A 19,094-nucleotide genomic window follows, 5' to 3' on the forward strand; every position below is an offset into this window, starting at 1 on the left:
GGAGCAGGCGAAAGTCCTGAGCTCAGGTATGGTATGCTCAGAAGGTATGTGCGATCTGGGAATGGCACCCTGCATGTAGCAGAGAACAGAGTTACTGCAGGCAGGGGAGCTGGAAAACAGCCAGACACTGACAGAGGGGAAGGCACACCTTCGCCTTAGGGATCCACAACACGACGAGATAGAAATGCGACTCAGCGGTTATGAAAGGCAGAAAGTGATGAGAGTAGTTTTGGATGGAGGACAAAAAGGATTGGTGGAAAGACTGGTGCTCTTACCATGGCGCCCCGTATATCCGGAATCCCTTTATGGTGACGTCCGAGTCCTGCAGGTACACACAGTTTGTGAGGAGCGTCTGGACATTGTCAAAGTCCTCTGGTTTGAGTTTGGACACTGAGGGGAATCGGTAGTAATCCTGCTTGACCAGCTCGGCCATAAAGTCCTTATCAAAGGTCAGCTCGTGGTTCCCGGCGATCACCACCTTAAACTCATACGGGAGGCCACCTAGAAGAGACGAGAGAGGGAGAGGGTGGTGAGCTGAAGCCCTGCATCCACATATGCATCCACATGTTGAGCTCTAGTCTGTAGCCCTTTCTTCTCATACTAGAATATTGTCCTCTCTGACATTTTGTAATATCTCTGACCTGAAACAAACCGTAAATGTGAATGTATAGCATATCAGGAACAATTGCTCCCCCAACATGTAGCTGAGAATGCCTGAATACATTTTTGTACAAAAGCTGACTGAAGTGACGGCGGAACATAGAACTGAACTGAGGACGTTGCAGTTACACGGTATGAGTCTGGTTCCATCCTGCATACGGGGATGTCAGATCTTGTCCAAAGGTTTTAGTATCCTGTGTCCTCTACTTCAGTTTCAGCTCCCCGATAGGCCTGTATTGCCTTTGTATTATTATTACCCCCACCAAGGAGGTTATGTTTTCAGTTCGGTTTTGTTTGTCAGCAGGATTACGGAAAGGATTACTACTGGGCCGATTTTTATGAAATTTGGTGGAAGGATGTAGCATGGGCCAAGGAAGGACCCACTAAATGTTGGAGCAGATCTGAATCGCGGGGCGAATACACACATTATTTTTCTCTTTCGTTAGCACTGTGAGATAGGGCATGTGGCAGGGTTCTGCGCTCTCTGAGTGCTATTCCAGTTGCGATATGAAATTACAGGAAACATAAGCATCAAGTTCATTCATACTGAAAAAAGTTTCAATCTGTTTTTAAATAAAAAAAAATAAAAAAAATGGACAAATAAAGATTTAGAACAACTCTTAACTCAACAGTGATTTTACATTCCTGAAAAATGTAGGTGTATCCTTACAAATATTTGACTTTTGTAAGTCAAAAAACTAATGTTATTTCTGATCTATATTTGTACACATTTTACTGCATGTTGTCAGCAAATCAGCAAAGGATATTATTAGTATCGTTTCTAAGGTTGTTAAATTAAATTAACAAAAAGTACAACACATTCTTATGATTTCATTAATGATTGATGATGACGGCAAATGATTATTTACAAACAATACCAAACTAATTTACCAAACTAATTCTTCACACGCTGCACATTTTGTCCAGATTGTACAGCTCTGTTCTCAAGGCAGATAAGTATTTCATAAAGTCTCAAAGGGATTATACTTTCCACCTGGTTGTCCTAATATTTTGTACATGGAGCATACATTCCCCCTGTATACCTAACTCAGAGCACAGATCAGGCCTGGAAAGAAAAGTCAGATGAGCAAAGGGGGAAAACACCCTCAATTCAGACAGACAGTCAGAGAGGTTACAACCACAGCTGACGGCTCTGCTTGACCCCAGCAGTCCATCTCTGCAGACACCGGGCAGCTGGAAAAAGCATGAACCTGAACTAAATAGAGAAGAACATCTATTACAATTCTCATCCCCTCATCTTTCAACTTCTGCTGTGGCCTTTTCGCGCTCCTCTTTCAGGGTGATTTGTCCCGGTTCCCCTTCGCCATCAAGAAACTGACTTACTACTTTATTCCAGCAGATTGAGCACTCAACGAAAAGCTCTGGCCTTCATCACCCCTCCATTCTCTCTCCTTATTTCTCTTTTTCCTCTCTTTCATTCTGGTGTTTTAGGCGTCCTGTTGATTTTGCTACTTTCTGTCTTTTGTAGCCTGCTCTGCACAGTAGGTTCTTTATCGACTAATCTGCAGGCTAATTTATGTGTAGAGTTAACCTAGCAGCAACCCCCAACCCAGGCAATATAATATATAATAAAGGCTGCTACTAACGATTAATCTCCCGATTATTCTCTTGATTAATCTATTAATTATTTGGTGTATAAAATCTCAGAAAAACGTCTGTCTCAGTTTTCTATAGCCTAAAGTGTTCGTTTTGTCAGACCAACCCAAATATCTTTTGTTCACTTTTAAATGATACAAAGAAAAGCAACAAATCCTCACAAGTTAGAAGCTGGACCTTGGTAATGATTGCAATTTTTGCTAGAGAAAAATGACTAATTAATTATTAATCTGTTGTGGGTTCAAATTCAGCAGCGGCACTTTAGAAGTGTGGCATTGACATGAGTGATGGCTCAATGCTATGCTAATGATTTCATCGTGATTGCTAAAGGACATACGGTCACATTGTTTTGCTGACGTAATGTCATGTAGTGCTGTCAAGAGGTGATTTACTGATTTATTTATTTTGTTTTATGAACTGAATACAGTTTCATAGCTTTGAAAGCATTGACGTTGGATTGAGATCGATATTCGGAAATCATCACTTCCAACAGATTAAGGCAGCCTGTGTTAATGTGGATGTTACTCAGTCTCGAAACACGAGTAGGAAATTGGTTCTGACCTCAACTCTGGGCAAAAGAACACAACTTAAAACGTACCACCATCTAACCTCCTTAGGATAACCGTGTAGTGCTGGGTAGCCATAATTACAAATCAAATAAACATTCAATCCACTTTTCAGATGAAATACTGTATATAAACGTAATAGAAATCTAATTTTTTACTGCCAATGACAATCATCTAGCAGAGGCTTTCAAAAGGTTTACGTTTATTGTCGGAGTTTCTGATATGAGCACAGCTCAGTCAGCTGGTTTTGGTGATTTGCATGTGTGAAGACATTGGGGAGTCTGATTAAATGGAGCTAAATTTAGTTGGGAAGTCAAAGTTTAGAGGTCTAGATTACACATATCCTTTGCATACGTCCTTTGAAACTGCTTTTCGGCAGTTATATTTTAACATTTAGCAGATTTTACAGGGTCTCCAACACATTTATTGACAAAAACTGTGCAAAAGTCAAATGTATGTACACTGCATAATTATTGCACATATTTACAGGCAAGATTCATGCATCCACCTACAACATGGAGTTTGACTGGCAGGAAAGTATTCGGCTTATCAACACTAGCCGATAGCCCTCTTTACGGGAAGTGCTTTTGTCCGTTTTGAGCCTCTGCTCCATAATGCTCTGACCAGTGATAGCAGGAGGGTTTGATGCATGCCAAGAGGGCAAATTGAATAAAATGTTGAATAAAGAGTCCAATAAAAAAAAAAAGTTGAATAAAAATGCTTTTGCCTCATGACAGTAAGTTAAGGAAAAGACGTACTGCTCAATGCAGCGTTCAAGCTCACAATTGGAAATAAAGATAATAGAAACTGGATAGAATATAAATTCAATCAGGATACGCTGGCTCAATCCAGATGCAGATAAAAATTTCACCGCATCGGTGTGTCAGAGAGAGAGAGAGAGAGAGAGAGAGAGAGAGAGAGAGAGAGAGAGAGAGAGTGTGTTCTTTAATGCTGAAAATGAAAGAATCATGGTTTCCCGGTCTACAGGTTTCATTCCCCCTCCTCTAAATTAGCTCTTGACGCGTCTCAGGATCATAAATTCCAGTCTAACCTTATGCAGTATGAGAGCACTGTCTCTCAGTCCCCCCCCAACACACACACACACACACACACACACACACACACACACACACACAAAAAATGGTGGGGAAACATAATTACCATCAAACAACTCTACAGTATCTCCATTACTCTACTGGGAATTTCTACTGCTTTTTATTGCCACTGTGATCCATCTTACAGAGGGCTGGTGGAGTGATACACCTAGATTTATATTTTATACTTTGCCCACAAACGGGTATGAAAATTAAAATCAGCACAAAAAAACTCTGAAGAACTACATGTGCAGACAAATGTTTTACCTCTCAAAAAGGCAGATTTATAAAAAAAAAAAAAATCTAAAAAACATTTAAACAAGAAAGTGATTACACAGTGCAATACTTAAAACACACTCCAACCATCCCTCTGACATCCCTTCAATTAAAAGGTGAATATCTAAGAAAATTAAAGGGAATCCTTGAGGAAATATGATAGAACCAAATCAACATGTTTTCCAATTGGTGCCGAAGCTGCGGTCTTAAACCACACACGCGCGCAGGAAGTGAACAAAACCTTCATTTGTTAGTTCTCATTGTTGAACACAACGCACGCTACAGAGGCCTCTGGGAGCAGCTTAAAGCAGCAGATCAGAGCTGATTCAGGGAAAGCCATCCTCTACGTCGATCTCCAATGATCTACTTCAACAGGCCGAACAGCAGTCGATGGCCGAACAAACCGCTGACTCCTCCAGAGCCTTCTGAGAGGAGCAGACGAAGGGAGGACACTGCTCAGTTTACAGACGCTTTAAATCTACAGCCTCATCCAGCCCAGAGTTTAGAATCTCTTTGGATGTTGTTGAGTATTCTGTTTTAGTTGTATCAATTCTGACTGGAATTCCAAACGTAATAGTCTTTTCCTGTACTTTAGTGGTAATTTTTTTCTACCCTCGAGAGAGTTCCGAGAGGTTGATGACCAGGTGTGATCTCCACACGTACAAGCCATGGTGCTCCCAAATACACTGAGCCATTTTCCACTTTGCCCTGCATCGATCCCCAATTATGGCCAATATCGTGGTTTTTACTGAGGCTTAACAAAGCGCACACACACACACACACACAGTTTGTGTTGATGAATGGAGGAGTTTGTATGTGTTTGTGTGTTCAACCTTTGTATATATATATATATATATATATATATATATATATATATATATATATATATATATATATATATATATATATATATATATATATATATGTGTGTGTGTCTGTGTGTGTGTGTGTGTGTCTGTGTGTGTTTCAGGAGGGCATATTAGGGCACAACACCTGGCAGTAGGAGTCAGCCTGGTAAAGTGGGTGCACTACTGTGGCTGTCCAACTACAAATCACATTCACAATTCATAAAACCGAAAATTTTAAAAAGGTTGACAGTATGTCTAAAGGAACACGCCGACTTTTTGGGACTTTGTCTTATTCACCATATCCCCCAGAGTTAGATAAGTCCATACATACCCTTCTCATCTCCGTGCGTGTTGTAACTCTTTCCGACGGTTCCACCGGTAGCTTAGCCTAGCATGGATCCTGAAGGTAATCGGTTCAAACTAGCCTACTGCTCCCAATAAGTGACAAAATAACACCAACATGTTCCTATTTACATGTTTTGATTTGTATAGTCACAGTGTGTACAAATAACAAGGTCACATGAGACACAGCCATCTTCTAACCGTATACAAACTGGGAACTATATTCTCAGAAAGGCGAAGCACTGCTACTTCTGCTACTTGGGCGGAGTGATATGCTTGCAGCACCTGAGAAGCACCGGACAGAGAGTAGAAATACTTTGCCTTTCTGAGAATATAGTTCCCAGTTTGTATACGGTTAGAAGATGGCTGTGTCTCATGTACCTTGTTATTTGTACACGCTGTGACTATACAAATCAAAACATGTAAATAGGAACATGTTGGCGTTATTTTGTCACTTATTGGGAGCAGTAGGCTAGATGGAACAGATTACCTTCAGGATCCGTGCTAGGCTAAGCTACCGGTGGAGCCGTCTGATAGAGTTACAACACGCACGGAGATGAGAAGGGTATGTATGGACTTATCTAACTCTGGGGGTTACAGTGAATACGCTAAAGTCCCAATAAGTCGCGTGTTCCTTTAAAACGTTTTAAAGAGGATGTTGACTTCTGGGTACCAATACACTCCCTGGTAGCTAGTATCCAAATCTCCTAATCTCCAAATATGGTGTCAATGGTGATCACGTTTTTAAACATCTTTTTTCTGTCTGTTATGTGCCTTCCATTCACATCGAGCAGGAATTTTGCATCACTGACCTTTTGAAAACGCACTCCAGAGTGGATACAAAACAAAAAGGTTGCAGTTGTAACGACCAACCGCATGAGGAGGAGGAGGAGGAAGAGATTCAGCCATTTCACAATGTGGACTGTACAACAATCCCTAAAACACTATGTGTGAATGGAACCTGTCATATAAATGGTGTTTTTAAATGTATCTGCGTTAGTGTGAACACAGCCTCGAGTTTACATATGGCAAAGAAGTGGAAGATCAGGAGGCGGCGAGTTAGGATTGCGATGGAAGCTATGTTTTAGGTAAATACTGTTGAAAATATGAACATGCAGAGCATACTGACCGACAGTAGAGAAGTGGATTATGCTGCAGGAGTGGTTTGAGAAGTCTCTACAGACGCCTGAATTTCTTTTTTGCTGTGAAAACTGGGTCAATGTTGGAATCTGCTGTAACTGCTGTGAATCCAGACTGACTGCAGCCGCTGTCGTCTTTGGAGAGGCCAAACTTTGACAGCTACCTTTCAACTCTACAGGGGGTGAGTGTCTGATACTCTAAACAGATTTTGAGAGCAGTGCCACTTTAAGCTAAGGGGTTCTATTCACTCTATTATTGTAATTATTCACCGTCTAGTTTAAGAAAGTGAACTTCATGGTTAAATGAGAAACATTGTCACTAGAAATGTACTTTCCACTTTTTTGTGCACAGGCCAGACTACTAGCGAAAAGCGAGGAGGTGTGTCCAGATAGCCTGGGAAAACCCTGACGAACTTCCGGCAAATTTGAGATTTGCTCTGCGAGTCAGTCTGACCAAGAGTCCATTCAAGCCCATTTCCAATTTTTCCAAAACGAGGCACCAATCACAACACGATGGCGATAGCACAGCGACGGCAAGCAGCTTTGAATGTAAACAATTACATTCAACATAACGGCCACCGAAGCGCAGCAACCCGTTGATGCCGCCGTCACTGCTACGTCACCCGGATCGTTGGTCTGATTGGTTGAAGGACTATCCAATTGCGCCCAGAGGCATTTGAGCGGCGTCCGTTGCCGGCCTCATTTCCAAAGGTCCGACGCCCCTTTGGAAATGAGCTGTGAATGAACGTTACCCAGACCCACTCTCAATTACAACTGAGAAGGGTCTGGTGTCGCCCAGGGTACTGGTCCAGAAAGAACACAAAGTCAAAGTTCCCCTTGGCCACTGGATTTTTTTTGGATGTGTATTCTCCCCCTAACAGCCAATGGGACACATTAGGTGTAACTAGCTAGCACAATTTTGTGTCAGGAGGGTGTCTCTGTGTATTTGCGTGTCTGACTGATTTAAAAACTGACGAGGAACTCCAGGGGCACGTTCAATGTGAAAACTGTATGCACCATATTGGTATGGCTTCCGGGTTGAGCGACGTTTCCTGAAAAACGTGTGTGTCAGAGGTGTTGGGGCTTGCTTACACAAAAACACACAGCCATTTTAAGGTTAAATAAATGCTTGGCTACGTTTTGTCGGGGCTAAATGCACGCCAGTTCTTATGGTAATTTCCTTCAGTGGCTCTCCTTTTTACTCTTGTCTCTGTATGTTTATGGAGTCAAGGCTTCGGGAGGCACACACATTTTCCTCAAGTTTAAACACACATCTCTACCATGATTTGTGGCAAAGTTGTCCACTTGTGTCTTTCCATTGTACTTTATATACAATCGTGATGCCTCTATAATATGCTTTGCGTTCAGTATTTTAGACGTTGTGCTGTTACCGTTAAATTTCAGGAGGTTGTTTAATCTCACCTGCTGAGGGCTGATTAACAGGCAAACTAAAACGATTGAAATATAGACAAAATAATTAAAATTTCTTAAAACGTTACAGGCAAGTGAGGTGGGTGGCACCTATTGATTGATGCACTTGGTGAGAGGGAATGTCAGACAATGTGTGTGTTTTTTTTCATGTGGGTGAAACATGACTACATTAGAGCGACAAAAATGCTTCAGGTCTCGTCTGGAGGGGCTGGAGATGAAACACTTGCTGCTGGGATAGCGCACGCACACACACACACACACACACACACACACACACACACAGGTCAAAGGTTAACTGAGCCAGGGTGTTAGGTCAGAAGGGTTAAACTGGCAGTTGTGGGATCAACACGGAGGGGGGGAGTCATTGTGTGGTCCAGTTACTGGTTATGTGTGCAACATGTCTCGTGCCTTTGCCCGTCCCCCTGCTCACGAGAGAGCTTGTGCTTGTCAGCTTTGTGTGAGTGTGAAAACCAATGCGCACGTCCAGCGGCGTGCAGACGAATGTGTGTCTTAAGCTGCTCAATACCTAGCCAGTCGTTGAACTTCTTAACCTCGGAGGGCAGGCCCAGCTCGGTGAAGTCACCCATGTGCAGCAGCACGTCGCCGTAGGGCATCTGGATGCCGTCTGTACGCGAGTGTGTGTCGGACACACACACAAACCTGGTGTGTCCTGCTGGCTTGGGAGTGTCATAAGGAATGGGGTCCACCCTGAAAAGACGGAGACACAAAGAAAGAGAGCTGTGAACATTTACCTCAATAATGATACTATAGTAACCAAAGTATTCTGTTATTCATTAGATGTGGATCCTCAATTCTGATATTTATTTAGATTAATTATAATCTGTTAAAGTTAAAGTCCCTGATGTTTGCAGACATTTTACTGTCTGTAAAAAAGTGTCGGTTACACTTTACTTGAAGGCATCTACGTAAGAGTGACATGACACCGTCATGAATGTGTCATAAACATTATAAACAAGTCACAAACGTTTATGACATAACGCTTCTGTCATTCAGTTCTTGTCATGACAAGTTAGAGTTAGGGTTAGGGTTCATGTGTCATGACTGTGTCATGTGTTCATGACAGTGTCATGTCACTCTTATGTAGATACCTTCAAGTAAAGTGTTACCAAAATGTCTTTATCACCAGAGCAGTAACTTTCTCATAATGCTTTCAATCTGAAAGGTCATTTTCTTACCCATCAAATGACACAGTCAACAGTCAAGTATGTTTGATTCCATGTTATTCTAAACAACAAAAAGACCAAACTCAACCGATTTTGCAAACAATTACATTTTCCACTTATTTTTGAGACATCTGCCTTTGGTTTTATTTCATAATTTTGCACATTATTCTCTGTAAAAAGGAGCTGCAATTCAAAGAATGTGCCTTTTTCCCTTTTTGTGATATTAAAAATAAAATAAAAAGGTGTACACAATCCAGAAGCATATTTTTAGGAAATGTATGCTAATTTCACACCAGATAGCAGAAGGGGCACAATTGAAAAACAGAAAAAAATATAATTTGTTGTGCAAAATAAATTACATGGTCCAATAGAATAATGCATGCAGCAGACCAAAATGCATCTGAAAGAAAAGAGGAGACATTACAATGGTAACAAATGTGTAGTTTGGGCCGAAAAGGAACCACCGATGGGTTGATTTGTGCACACAAGGAGGGCAATGGCTGTTTTGTGGCCACAGATTGGCTAAAGAGACGGTGAATTAAGGCTTGCCATGTCCTCTCTATCCATTATCTAAAGAAAAAACACTTAGACCCAAGTCTGGCTGGGAAAAAAGCCTTTTAATCAGCCTTTTTGTTGGATGTAAGCACGTCTGTTAAAAAGGAAGAAAAACCTGTACTTTTTTCTGACTGAAAGAAGGAAAAAAAAAATCATCTTGTCTATAATTGAAGTCTACAACGTGCAATCCTCCAGCACTCAGCCACTAGACCATTATTTCATTAGAAGGGATGTCACTCTGTCGAAAACATCAGACACATAATCAACGCTGCAATCTCCAACCTGACACACACACACACACACGCACGCACACACACACACACACACACCTCGCATGTGTGCACAAACATAGCATGAAAACAAGATGAAATCAAAAGGTTTCAGACTGAAGAAGTCATCACTGCCAGAGATGGAGAAAATAGGCACATCGGCACAAAAGAAAATCTTATTGGGGGGGGCAACATTGCATTTGAGGAGTCTCATTTGGGAAGCAATTTTCATGTTTTCCCATTTCTGGGGCATGTGGAGAAGAATATTGTGCATCGAAAAGGTTCACAAACAGCCTGCAATCTGTTGTTCTTAAGTTCTGGAGACTGAAGGGCGTAGCAAATGATTAAAAATTATTTTCATCAAAACCATTATTCTGCCTTGTATTGAGGCATTTTTTAATTTATTTAAGTATGTTTTGTGTTAATTAGTCACCCATTTGTATTGTGATCAAAATTGATTAGAAATCTGTTTATAGACAAAAAATAACTAGGTGTTAATTTTTAGTCCAATCTGGTAAAATAAACAAAATCAAATTGCTGTTCTTCTTCACATTGCAAAAAACATGTAAATTCAATGTTGCAACAAATCAGGCAAACTCACGGACTGACCAAGACACCAAATACAACCGGAGATATTAAAGGGGTCGATAGCTCCATAGTCACAGCATAGCAAAGTCAAGTTGCTGTTGTCTCACTGTATATGCCACCATATCGCACAACTCTTGTCTGGTGCCACTGTCTTCAGTCTAACCACCATTTGTAATCACCATCTGTGATCAGTGGCCACTTTTGCTGCAACACAATGTCTCTCATCCTTCGACCTATATGTGCAATTGCAAAATCTTGGCAGATTACTTAATGCGAATGTTATATTTCTACAGTTTATCTTGCAATCAATGCAAGATAAGATCACTGCTGCTGTGATAACTTTCCAGTAAATGTATTATCTGCTGTGCAGCGTTTTTCCGTCTAATAACCCAAACTCATGGATCTGTAACTCAAACTGGACATCCTGCATCATATCTTACTGTTTTACCAGAATCTAGAATTAAGTCTGCTACTTGCATTTTCTCGCTTGAAGCCTGCAATCAGTTAGTTATCGGTATTGGTCCTGTCTTGGGGTGGGACGAAATATCGATAAGACAATATATTGTTGTCCTTGCGATATGATAATCGATGCGCTGGCGCCAAATATCAATATTTTAATTAATGAAATAAGGAGCTCTAGATAGATTTCCCTGCTCCTCGTCTGGACTGTACTCTATATGTCTGTAATTTTAATTTACAGACTGAAAAACTTGTGCTGTTTTTCTAACTGTTTGACTTGCAGTAAATAAAAGGGAGAAAACTGGCACTTTTCACAGGCATTTTGTATTCATAGTTAGACAGATATCATGATGTATCATTATAGGATTGTCTAGCAATATATTGATTATGGCAGAATTGCTGTATGGTGATATTAATCGGTATTGTGAGCCATGTATTGTGTATTGTGTACCGTATCGTGAGGTACACTGTGATTCCCATCCCTAGTCCTGTCCCTCCTTCAAACCTTTACCGCTGCAGCTGGGAGATCTCAGCTTTGCTCTGAGACACTGGAGCACAGCACAATTCTCAGTAACCCAAGCAGGCTTGAACTTCATATTAAAACACATTGGACAAAATGAAAAACTAGCTACAGAGATAATGATATTTACTATTGACTGTGTGCAGTAAATAAGTCTCTGTGCACCTATATACACACAAACGCATTAACTTCAGCCAGCAGAGCAGCACATACATTGCAGTGTAGCTGGTGATTAGATTTGGTGCCTCGGCGTCATGCAGCTTTACAGGATTCGACAGTTCTCGTCATGGAGGAAGGACGAACGCAGAACCACATGGGATGACAAAACACACACATATGCACGCACGCGCACACACACACACACACACACACACACACACACACACACACACACACACACACACAAATTAACACAAAGCCAGGAGAAAAAAAACCTCCATCTCCTCCCCTTTCCTTTGAGATTTAATCCACCCGGAGAATGTAAGTAAATACCAGCAGTCCCTATCAATTAAGAGCAGGCCCGGGCCAAGAAACCTTCATGATAGTGCTGCATAGGTTGCACACACACATACACACACAATGAGAGAAGGCCCCTGTCTTTTCTGTTAACATATGACTGTATAACAATCCAGAGGTTCATTAGTAATGTATACAGGAGTTCAGGAGTTCAGCAGTGCAGCAAAGGCTTCTGATCTATTGTAAACGGAGACAGTGAAAATGAAAAAGTCTTCTTGCGCTCTGGCAGCAGGTAAAAGAATATTCTCCAGTGACAGACTGAACTGTGTTAGCATGAAGGTTCGTGTTAACATGTCTGAGCTTCAGCGTGACATCAGAGGAAAGACTGCGGAGGGAAAAGAGTGGGGGAGAAAAAGAAATGCTAATGCGCTCGAGGAGGGCAGGAGCACACTCTCAAAGCCGCCATGACATTGGAGCGGACACAAAACCGAGGTCTGTGGCTGCAGAAATATCTGCTCGATGAAGAAATGTCTGTGATCCTTCAGCAGAGAAACCTCATGCGTGCATCAACTTCTCCTCACCTACAGCTGCAACATTTGTCTGTCTGCATTTTAGGAAACAAAATAATTGTATTGCACTTCTGCAACTTAACATTCATTTTCATTTTAGTGCAGTGTTTCTTGAGCTAACACCAGCCAGACAATCCGGTTTTTGTTCTTAATGCCATGCTCTCGTAATTACAAAATTCACAGATGTTCCAAATTTGGGAACTAAAACATATTTCCAAAAAAACAAAAAATCAAGCCAACTTTTTTCCACTTTGCTCATTCTGTTTTTCTCCAAAAAATGTCAGGTTTCTCTGCTGCTTTTACATTTCAAGTTGTCGTTTATTCACAACACATAATGCTTCAGATTTAAATGTTACTGGGCAAACTCAACAAGGACTTTCATGTGAATTGAAAATCAAGCACTTCAATTTGATTATTAACACACCTTGCAGTAGTTCATAAAGAACCCTGTAGCCTCCATGAAGCGCACATATATACACACACACACACATCTACATTACATTAAACAAAAATACATTAAAAGAAATTCAAACAAAAAATATAATCAAATTTAAATAAGAAATTTAAATATGCAAGCAGGCAGTACGTAGCCGGGTTGGTTCAGTGGTAAAGCAGGCGCACATATACTGAGAGGTTTATGCCTCGACGCAGAGCTGACAGAGCTCTCACCTAGCTGTCAAAAATAAAGGCAGAAAAAGCCCCAAAAAATAATCTGCACATGTATAATATCAATGCTGAAATAAGATGCTTTGCCCTAAAAATGCTTTCAGATCAGAAAACCATACAAGGTAAATGTGAAACAACTAAATTCTGGAAAAGTGGATTGAACCCAGACACAGTTATTGGTTACATGTGCGATACAGAAGGGAATAACAGTGAGAGAAGTATAAATCTTGGGAGAGACATGCGGAGGGAAGGAGGAGTGCTCTCTGATGTCTGTAGGAGGATATTCAATTTGACTGAGCACACTTGGCTCCGTGGCCTTTTAGAAAAACACACAAGCAAACAGGGTCAAAGTTCAGCCTGAGCTTGCTTCTTCAAACGTGACACTTAACTCGCAGCAGATAAGGTCGCCGTCTATGTCACTGTCTGACTCGTCCAGCTCTTTAAGGGCGTCACATAATCATTGTGATTGATTGCAACACTTCCTTCCGAGTCTATGCGCCGTCCAAAACAGACCGTGGTGGTTTGCTGTGCCGCCAAAAAACTGTCCAGCTAAAAAGCTCTTATCATACATTTTAGTATAAGTTATATTAAACCCCCCGCTATCTATCACTACAAGAGATAACCAATGTTTACTTCTAATATAAAAAATAAAGACCTCACCAAAGGAATCGTTGCAGAACTTTCATCTCTCAATGATTTCAACTGTGAAATCCACTATTTTATTAACATAAGTTGACTCAACTTTTACCTTTATCCAGCTTTGTTGTCCTTGTTTTTGGAGCTGGATGTTTATGTCTGTGTCAATATGAAACCGGTAGCTCTACAGTATTTTGTATATACACTACACGGCCAAAAGTATATGAACAATCGACGAAAGAATAAGAATCCTGAACATCACACCTATGTCATTCCAAAACCATGGGCATTAACATGCTGCTTTAACAGGCTCCACTCTTCTGAGAGATGTTGGAACCTGGCTGCAGGGATTTGCTCCCATTCAGCTACAAGAGCTTTAGTGAGGTCAGCCCCTGATGTTGGGTGATGAAGCCTGGCTTAGATTCAGCATTCCAGTTCATCCCAAAGGTGTTGGATGGGATTGTGTTCAGGGCTCTAAGCAGACCAGTCAAGCTCTTCCACATCAAACTAGGAAAACCATTTCACAATTTCTTTATGGCCGTTTTCAAACCTGCCTTGTTAAGTTTGGTTGAATCGAACCCTGGAGCGTTTACCCCGTTGGTGCGGTTGGTTTGGGCAGGTGTGAACACAGCAGTCACACTCAGGTGCGGATCAAAACAACTGGTCTCGTTGTGGATCCAAACAAACTCTGGTACACTCCAGTGCGGTTAGTTTGTGGTGAGAATGTAATCCGACCCAACTACCAGGTGTCCTCCGCAAGTTTGAGTTAAAAGGCTCCTGTAGTCAGGTGTGCTTTGCAATCTGCGATGGTTCGCTTGGATTTTCCTCCATGTGAAACAAAAGCGAACCAAGGGGAAAGTGCTCTAAGTTTACAAACTCATCAACTGACTTGGCCCAGAGCAAACAAACTGATGCTGTCTTTGTGCACGTGGGCATTGTAATGTTGAAACAAGACAGGGCCTTCCCCAACTGTTGCCACAAAGTTGATTAAGATTCCCCTTAATTGGAACAAAAAGAGCCTTACCTAAATAACAACTATATGGACAGGGGTGTCCACAAACCTTATACTTGTAGTGTAACAAAGTATATTAAGGCTGGGCTGAATATTTTGATGCCCATTAACCCAAGCCCTGGCAGAGTCAACGACCTTTGAGCTGCCCACTTGTCTAAGACAGAAACGCACGTCAATCACAGTCCGCCCCACTGTCTGTTTTATACCTGCCGCCACTTGCTGCCGAAGGATTAGCCTCCAGCTCCTCCTCTCTCCTTCCTGTTCCTTCATTGTTAATGGAGCCGTCCTGCTAATGATTTCTCATCAATAAAAAGCCCCCCAGCGGGGACACAGCCGCCTAAAACCTCCGAGGGTCAAAGGTGAAATGTGGAGATAGACTGCTAATCAACTGAAGCTGACCCGTTCTTACATGACAAACAGGATCAAGACTTGTACACTCACTGGTTCAAAGGGTATCAGGAAGACACAGCTCCAATCAACTCGACTCTACAGGCTGTGGGTTTTTGTATGTGTGTGCAACTGCAATATAACAACAGCATTCACTCATCGAAAATTGACAAATTCACACACCACCACCACCATCATGCATTCCTGTTCATTTTGCAATAAATGTCAGCTGATCACATTTAATATTTGTTTAAACTACATATACGCTGCACTCTGCAACGGTCTGACTGGATGAGAGCTGCAGATCATGAAAAATAAAATCATGAGCAAACTAGGGCTGCAGAATTAATCGCAATTGTATCAACAATCGATGACTAGTGCAATATCCAAATCGCAGGGGGGCGCAATATTTGTTAAAGGCAAAATATGTGTCAAGCCATTCTGAATTAAGTGTTGTGGTGCTGCAGAGATGTCCCGGCCTATAAATCGTATCCTCTTTGTTTCAGTCCCTCCAGAAAAACGCGATTATGCGATCGCATAATTCAATGCATAATCAGCCAAAGTCTGCATAGTCCGCACTTTTCGCTGCATAAATTGCAGAATTTCCGCGCAAAATATGCGGGGCTTGCATGATTTCATAATCCCCGCATTTTTGTTGCAAAAAAGTCACATATATCTTAGCAGAAAGTTGAAAAATGTTGCGTTTACTTCACACAAGAGCAGCCATTTTCCCCTGTTGCCATGGGAACGTTATGAAGTGACGTAATTACGCGACGTGAACATCATCGAAAAGCTGCAAACCCCGCCATGAAGCCACGGTGAAACCGCCGTTTTTGCAAGTTCCCGCAATTTCATCGCATAAATATCCCGCATATTCCATCGCATTTTTTAAGAAAACATGCCGCATAATCAAGGATTTTTCTGGAAGGACTGTTTGGTACAGATCCTTGCAAAAATCACACTATAAATCATTTTAATTTCTTTCAATGGTTAATAATTTTCAATGAAAATGAGAATAATTATACAAAAACGATCATTCCCTCCAATATCGTGAATCATATCGCAATCGCAATATCAGTCAAAATAATCGCAATTAGATATTTTCCTCATATCGTGCAGCCCTAGATCAAACCAAATTTCCATGACAAATTGCTTCCTGTATTTGACAAACGTTTATATCAAACAGAATCAGTGAACTCGCTTCTGGTCGTATTATGTTACCACTAAAAAAAAATGTTTTTAATGTAAGAAACGATTGGCCAATTAATCAAATTTTTGATTGTCAATTAATCAATTAGTTGATTAACAGAACATTTAACAATAATTGATGAAAAGTCATTCCTCCAGTTGCTCAATTGTGAATATTTGCAGATTCTTTGTTATTTATATATATGAGCATTTTTCACTATTTTTGACATGACAGATAAATCCATAATGAAAAAATAATTTGTTGCAGCCCCTAATGATTTTCAGGAAATAAAACTAAATCAAACTGTGATATAAAATGGAGAATAATTTGTACTTTTCACCTGTTTAAAAGTCAGTGCGAAATGTTATTATACAGAGAACCAGTTACAAACGTTAGTTGCTTTTATTGTGACTTCAATCTCTCCGATTGAACTGAGCAAGATGTGCCGACAGAAGTCAGACCATTTCTAGACTAAACAGTTTCTATGATCAGACCTTAAATCACAGCAGACTGTAAATGGTCCTCTGTAACTTCACAACAAAGACGGTCGGAGAATATTTGATGCTTGTGTGTCCCCTATGCTGCATTAATAGTAAGTTCACACCGTCTTTATCGCTCTTTCAGGAGAAACATCAAAACACAGTGCTCCCCATTTCTTGTCTATAACCTCTGCATCAGTTCCCCTCCCCCTCCTACACACACACACACACACACACACACACACACACACACACACACACACACACACACACCTTCGAGGAGCAGAGAGAGCGCCTCTCTTATCTTCTGCATTTCAGCTGTCTGCGCTAATTCAATAAACTTCAGAGGAACAAAATGAACACAGGAATAACGGAGAGGGGGTGGTGGTGGAGCTCAAGGGAGCGAAGAAAAAAGGCAAAGGTGGTAGAGAGAAACAAGCAAACATGAAAACCCAACAGGAAAAAAGGAGGCTAAAGCACAAACAGAACGTAGATGCGTAATGATTTTAATTCACGAGAGAGGAGGGGTAAAAAATGAGCATGACTGCACTGTAAAATATATTCAAATGAGAATTGATTTTAAAGAATGGTGAGTGATGGCCTTTTGCCTTAATGCCTCCCCCCCCCCACCTCCCGCCCCTTTTTACTCCATTTGTTCAAGCCGGGTGAGTCCTCCTCATCCCTCCCATAATGGGCGAGCATGGCACACAAAGCCTGCGTTGGAATATAAGCACCGCAGAAACCTTCCGGCACTGCACTGCGAAATAAATTGCTTCTGCTAATGCCCCTTTCATTACGGCACAGCCCTTAATTGTGCTGCTGACAGTCTGCCTGGCTGCAGGGCTGATGGGAGGAAGGCTGAGGAGACGGGCACGACGTGGCCCCCGGGGCCAAACGCCAACCAGCAGACTGCTGGGAGAATAAACTAGTGAAGTAGTTTGGACAAACATCACGGCTCACAGCAGAGAGTACAAATAGAAAACATGCCAGCTTCACTTTACAGCACCGTGTCAGGCAAATTATCAATTTTCAACCTATGTTTTGTAAGATAGCATTCAAATGGTTTATGTCGCTCTTTTCAGTAACCAGGTATACTCAGCTTATGTAAAGATCCAGTTAGGGACTTCAAACCCCATCAAATAATTGTGCCTTTAGAAGAAACACAATTAGAATTGGGTCCCTTGAGCCTCAATACTAGGGTTCAGCTAGCAACTACTGTCTGTTTTTTTCCACTTCTTGTACAGCCGCTTGTGTTAGGACAAAATCTTAGGCTTCTTTTGTTAAATGAAAGAAATGGTTTGTAAAAAAGCATGTTTTTATACCTAAAAAGTAAACTTTGCACACAGCCCATCACACAGTGCAATGATCATTAGTAATGTAAGAAAATGTAAATCGCCCGTGTGCAACAAACACAAATACCTGCATCATACTACTTGTGTAGAGTTGGATGCTTGCACATACTCGACAGTAACATGTCTGTACAAAACAAACAAACAAACAAACAAACGATTCAATGTGAGTTAACACCCACCAATTAAAGCATCAAGATGCTGCTTCTGTTAAAACAGAAGATTGAAGTGATCCCATTCCAAGAACGACAACAACAACAACTCCTCTCCATTTCTGAATGATAGGATACATTCGTCAATTTCACCTTACCCTACCCACCTAACCCTTAAAAACACCTTACAGAAAAAAGAAAGCGTGTCTTGTGTTCAAGCTTCTATGAAGTGTTCTGTGAGAAAATAAAATGACGGTTAAAATGAGTCACGTGTATTATAAACAAAACACTGATTACCGGTAAAAGCAAACTAAACACACTTTAAGCTGCATAAATGGAGGACTTGTCACGTTGAGAAGTTGCAGGCTGTGGCAGCTTTGCCTCCATTTCATGTCAAGAGGGAAGTGACATCATCAGGAGATCATGCCGTGCGATGCCAGGCTCCGGGGCCTAGCAGGCCAAAATCTCAAAAACATCAAAAGGGCTTCAATCTCAAAAAACAGCAGACCTGTCCTATGTCAACTGTCAACTGTCACTTAACCCCCCCCCACACCACCACCACCACCTTCATCATCTCCACCACCAGCACCGTCCCGCCGGGCTCCAGCAGCAGGTCAGGGGTGGAGAGGGAACTTAATCAAGGGTTCTCAG

General features: G+C 41.3%; 1 protein-coding gene across 2 annotated transcripts in view; it reads right to left on the reverse strand.

Annotated features, from left to right (window-relative positions):
- The window catches only part of mpped2a (metallophosphoesterase domain containing 2a), a 66,364-nt gene that overhangs the window by 35,922 nt on the left and 11,348 nt on the right, over positions 1 to 19,094 (reverse strand). For both annotated transcript variants that reach the window (XM_078253891.1, XM_078253896.1), the window contains exons 3-4: positions 8,500 to 8,681; positions 276 to 501 (exon numbers count right to left, since the gene is read on the reverse strand). In XM_078253891.1, coding sequence (XP_078110017.1) covers positions 276 to 501; positions 8,500 to 8,681 — 408 coding nt within the window. The remainder of the gene's footprint in view (positions 1 to 275; positions 502 to 8,499; positions 8,682 to 19,094) is intronic.

Source organism: Sander vitreus, chromosome 1 (assembly GCF_031162955.1).
Source record: "Sander vitreus isolate 19-12246 chromosome 1, sanVit1, whole genome shotgun sequence".
NCBI classification, from domain to species: Eukaryota; Metazoa; Chordata; class Actinopteri; order Perciformes; family Percidae; genus Sander; species Sander vitreus.